At 50.3% G+C, this 4,728-nt stretch overlaps 1 protein-coding gene across 1 annotated transcript; it reads right to left on the reverse strand.

The window, feature by feature from the left end:
* Positions 1–231: 231 nt before the first annotated feature.
* Positions 232–2,836, reverse strand: LOC100281856 (pectinesterase-2). The gene is made up of 2 exons (NM_001154776.2): positions 1,771–2,836; positions 232–992 (listed from the first exon to the last, which is right to left on the reverse strand). The coding sequence occupies exons 1-2, from the start codon at positions 2,825–2,827 to the stop codon at positions 313–315; spliced, it is 1,737 nt and encodes a 578-aa protein (NP_001148248.1). The 5' UTR covers positions 2,828–2,836; the 3' UTR covers positions 232–312.
* Between the last annotated feature and the right edge of the window lie 1,892 nt (positions 2,837–4,728).

The raw sequence follows: 4,728 nt of genomic DNA on the forward strand, positions 1-4,728 counted from the left end.
GACGGTTCAGGACTTATTTCCGACGGTTTAGGCCGTCGGAAACTGGTCGTTTTCCTGTAGTGTTTCCACTTCACATGAAATAATTGAAGTAAAACATATTAAAGCTGAAGCAATCTCTGTCAGGGTTACGAAAAAGCTGAAGATGATGAAGATTTACGGGCAAATTTATGACGAAGCAATGCAAAGCAACCCAGGAAACTAATTAGATAGTGTGGTACAGCTGAACTACGTACCCAGGAATCTTTTATTTAGTTATTATTAAAATCACTGAATTACGTACACATATACGGACAAGGAGGCGAGACATTCACCTCACAGTCCTGAAATATAGTTGACTCCAGTGCCACCCAACCATTCGTCTCCGAGGATGAATTCCGCCACGGTAAACCTCGCGGCATCTGACTTGGACAGTGACGTGTGCACCCCAGTCCACGTCACTCGCCGACTCGTTCCGGCACCAGGCCCGGTATTGCCGTACTCCCCGTAGTACAACGTGCTCAGAGCGAACTGGCCCGACCACTCGAGCCACCCGGCCGGCGAGACCGAGCGGTCGAGGAAGCTCTCCATGACGACCGTCCGCGAGTACCTCTGCCACGGACGGCCCAGGTACACCGGCGTGCCGCCGAGGTCCGGCGCGCCGGTGATCCTGCAGCGGTGGATGGAGATGCCGGAGTTCTGGTTGGGGTCGGTGCGGCCCTGCGCCGTCACCGTGTCCTTCTGCCCGGGGCTCGGCCTCCGGGCCTGGATGTCGCAGCTCTGGAGCACCACGGCGGCGTTGCCGAAGATGAAGTCCACCGTGCCGGCGATGTCGTCGTCGGCGTAGAACTGGCGGCCGGAGTGCACGTAGAGCGTGTCCTGGTACGCCTGGATGGCGCACTGGTACACCACGGAGAGGTCGCCGCCGACGCGCAGCGCCACGGCCTGCCCCTTCCCTGGCCCGGCGCTGTTCACGATGGTGAGGCCCTTGGCGATGAAGCCCGAGCCCATCGCAGCTGTACCACACGTACGTACGGCAAACGAAAGAGGCATAACTACCTACTATACTAGCAGGAATGTATAGACGACAATGGGAGTGTATTGTCACGCACAAATAATAGAAAAGGAGAAAAAAGGACGACCGGTACGTGGTCGACATGGCAAGCGAAACGTCGCTGTCAACGCTGCATGCATGGCGCGCAACCACATGAACCATGCATTGGTGCGCTTCGTACAGTCTGTCTCTCGGTGTGCTAGATAGGTGTGTATATAGATGAGATAGCAACAGAAACAGAGAATAATGGAAATGTGTAGGCAAACAAACGATCAAATCGAACCAACGCATATTTCGCTTTGCTTACCCACTTTGCATCTAGCTGTAGTGCAAGTAGTAGTTGTGACCCTACAATTCTAGGAGCCTAAAAGCCTTTTTACATTTCAGACCTAGCTAGAGAGTGTTTGTCACTGCCATCCTTCACAAAAGCTACACCTCGGCTTCAAAAACCTTAAAGTAGAGCAGCTCATCTTTAAAGTTACATAGTTTCTAAAGTTTTTAGCTTGTATACCAACTTCAGTTAAAAATATAATTAAATAAAAATAATGTGTTTCTCCTTCCTCTGGCCAATGAGCCATGGAAGTTCGTATAGGTATAGGCCAACTATTCACTTCATTCCGCACGGGAAAAGGTTCCAACTTTGAGCTAAGGGTATGTAGCTTTTGTGCATGCATGCTGCCGCGGGTGATGAAAAGATGAATAACTTGATGCAGACGTATAGCGCGCATCAGACGTCGTACCGACGGTGGCGGAGGCGTAGGTGGTGTAACCTTCGCCGGCGCTCTTGTGTCCGACGATGACGCTCTTTCCCTTGCCGTCGCCCATAAGCATCACGTTCTTCTGCTTGCTGGAGACGGTCACGCTCTCCTCGTACCGCCCGGCCTTCACGTGTATCACCTTCCTCGCGCCGCCGCCGTTCGCCGCGGTCGTCGTCACGGCCGCGATCGCCTCGTTAATGGTCCGGTGCGTCCCGCTGCCGTCCAGCGCCACCACAGCGTCCACCGCGAGGCCGCCACTGGCTCCCGCGTGGGACGACTCCAGGAGTTTCCTGTCCTGCTGGGTTACCCAGGACGGGAACGGCGATGCTGGAGTCGGCAGCGAGCCTGACGACGGTGAGCCGCCGCCGCTGTGGTGAGCCTTGGACTTGTTGACGTGCAGAGCCAGCGCCGTGGCGATGAACTGGGTGAGCGCGGAGAGGCGCGCGCGGATGGCCCCGCGCCCCGCGGAGTCCGGGTCGGCCGCGAGGCTGTCGTCGCACGTGGCCTGGTTCGTCAGCGCGGCGCTCAGCCACGTGGTCACCCCGTCCGCGTCGCGCGCGGCCGCCGCGAGCGCGTCGCCCAGCTGGTCGAGGCTGATGTCGAGCAGCTCGGCGCAGTCCTGCACGCCCGGCGGCGGGCGGGCGCCGCGGAGATGCGCGGCCGAGAGGTTCCGCGCCACAGCGCGCGCCGACGCGACCCGGGCCATCGCGTAGTGCACGGACGTCGCGAACGGGTCGTCCGTGCCGGACGAGCCCTGCGCCGGCGACGAGAGCGCCGTCTCGCACGCGCTCGGGTACGGCGTCGACAGGCAGATCGCCGTGACGTTGCTGGTCGGCGACGGTGCTGCGGTGCCGATCCTTGAGACGGCGAGGCTGACGTCGTCCACGTCATGCGTTGCTTCGCTGGCCGCAGCCACACCCGGCGCGAGAGCTAGCACCACCGTGGCAATGGCGCAAGACCATGCAAGGACCTCTAGCCTTCGCATCTCGCCTCTCTCCTGCCTGTGCTCCTGTTGCAAAACACAATGAAAGTCTCGCATAGCTGCTGCACTTGGGTCTTGGGCTCTTGGCTGCTGATATATAGTCTAGCTAGGTGTATTGGAATGTGGCACCAAAACCGTTGCTAGCTTTCCTTGGAGAAATGCATTTTGCACTAATATTTCAGCAATATAATTAATGTGCTAGAAACGGGATGAGAAATGTAGCAAATGTGGTGCTGTGACACCGCACGTTAAAGTCTGTTTGGCAAAGTCGTTAGTCAATTTGCGTGTTTGTATTGGCTTGTAGCTAGTTAGATTGCTAAACGATCGAAGGTCTGTTTGGTTGGGTTGTGCCGGTAAAAAAAGTTGTTGTGAGCTGTAAGCTGTGGAAAAAGCTACTGTGCTTTGTGACCTGTTAAAAAACTAAAAATCATTTGGTGTAAACCACTAAAAGCCGTTAAAAGTTTTTCGATATATGTTTTCGTAGATCTATCTGCAAACCACTAAAATCAGGTCCAGAGATGCTTTCAGTTTTGCACTGCGAAAAAGTCGGTTTTAAAAAAAAAACTGCTTTCTAGATGTTGCTCTTTGGTTTGGCTTTTGGTTTTTATGGGACAAAAGGCAAAGCCAAAAACCAAACCAAACACACCCTTAGTATGCTTATGTCTGTTTCTATAAGAATTGTTTCTATAAAAATCGTTTAAATCAACAAGAATATATAATTCATCGAGTTATCGTGACGGAAGGAACGATTCCACTGCTTCCTAGATCCTAGATTTTATAGACTCCTTTATCTTTACATATATGCTCCACGATATCTAGATTCCTGTCACATCCAATAAATTATCCATGAATCCAAATTCTAAAAAAGAACTCTTGAAAAAAACTATACCAAAAAAGCTCATATACTACTCGCGGTCTTGGAGCATATATCTTTTAAACTTTCCAACATTACAGGAACACAGTGAATGCGAACAGAATTCTTCATTGTTGAGCTTTTACCTGCTAAATTGATCTGGTTTCTATAAAATTCATACACGTTGCATTCCCAAACAAGCAAAAGAAGTTGTATTATGGCAAAATGACCTCATAGTACGTATAAGGTTTACTAGGACATGCAAGCAGGCCAGCTCCAATGCAAGGCTCCCCCATCCCACACCCTACCCCACGTAGGGGACCCACCCCACGTATGGGGCTTTAGACTATCCGCAACACTTTTTTTTAAAGAATTCTCCTATACCACATTATGTAGCCACATCACCTAGATTGTATTTCCTACTTTTTCTTTCCTCAGCGGCTTCTCCTAAATTATCCATCTATACCTTAGAATAACTATAAAATATCATCTTCATATATTTTCATCATCTATTACCAATTTTTCCTTAACTAGCACACACTGGTGTGCACGCGAGGGTAGGGGGTTGTCTCCCACGCCCCCACACCTGTGTGCGATCTGCTAGCACTGTATTGTGGAGGGGAGGCTTTGGCGCTTGATGTTGCACCTGGAAAGGAACGCTAAACGTGTAGCAAGGGGAGGGTGCAACTTGTGGCAAGCGTTGTAGCCAGCCTTAGGTGAAATTGATGTCCAACGGCTCCCACCATAACTCCCCATATGGGGGAGGGAAGAAACTCCTCCATATAATGGGGAGCTCTAATCTCTCCCTATATGTTAATTATCTTCCTATACGTTAATTACATTATTTTGTGATATTAAATATTTTTAAGCTATGTAAGATGATAACATTGTGTATTATAGATTTATATAGTAGTACAGATACTCTATGATTTTTTTAAACTTAAAAATGGATGAAAAAATGTTAAATAATTGAGTTATATTGTATAGAGGCCTAAATAGAGTGAATGGTTAGAGACGTATTTGGGAGTATCTTTTAGTGAAATAGGAAAGAAATATGAGGCAAATAGTTGGAGATGATCTAATATTGAATAATCCTCCTTGATCC

This window comes from Zea mays, chromosome 2, assembly GCF_902167145.1.
Source record: "Zea mays cultivar B73 chromosome 2, Zm-B73-REFERENCE-NAM-5.0, whole genome shotgun sequence".
NCBI classification, from domain to species: domain Eukaryota; kingdom Viridiplantae; phylum Streptophyta; class Magnoliopsida; order Poales; family Poaceae; genus Zea; species Zea mays.

Bases quoted from the DNA above. Each gene is read 5' to 3' on its own strand.
- LOC100281856 (NM_001154776.2), bottom strand. From the start codon at position 2,827: ATGCGAGACTTTCATTGTGTTTTGCAACAGGAGCACAGGCAGGAGAGA. The intron at 993-1,770 runs GTACGACGTCTG...CGTGTGGTACAG, and splicing joins CTACGCCTCCGCCACCGTCG to CTGCGATGGGCTCGGGCTTC.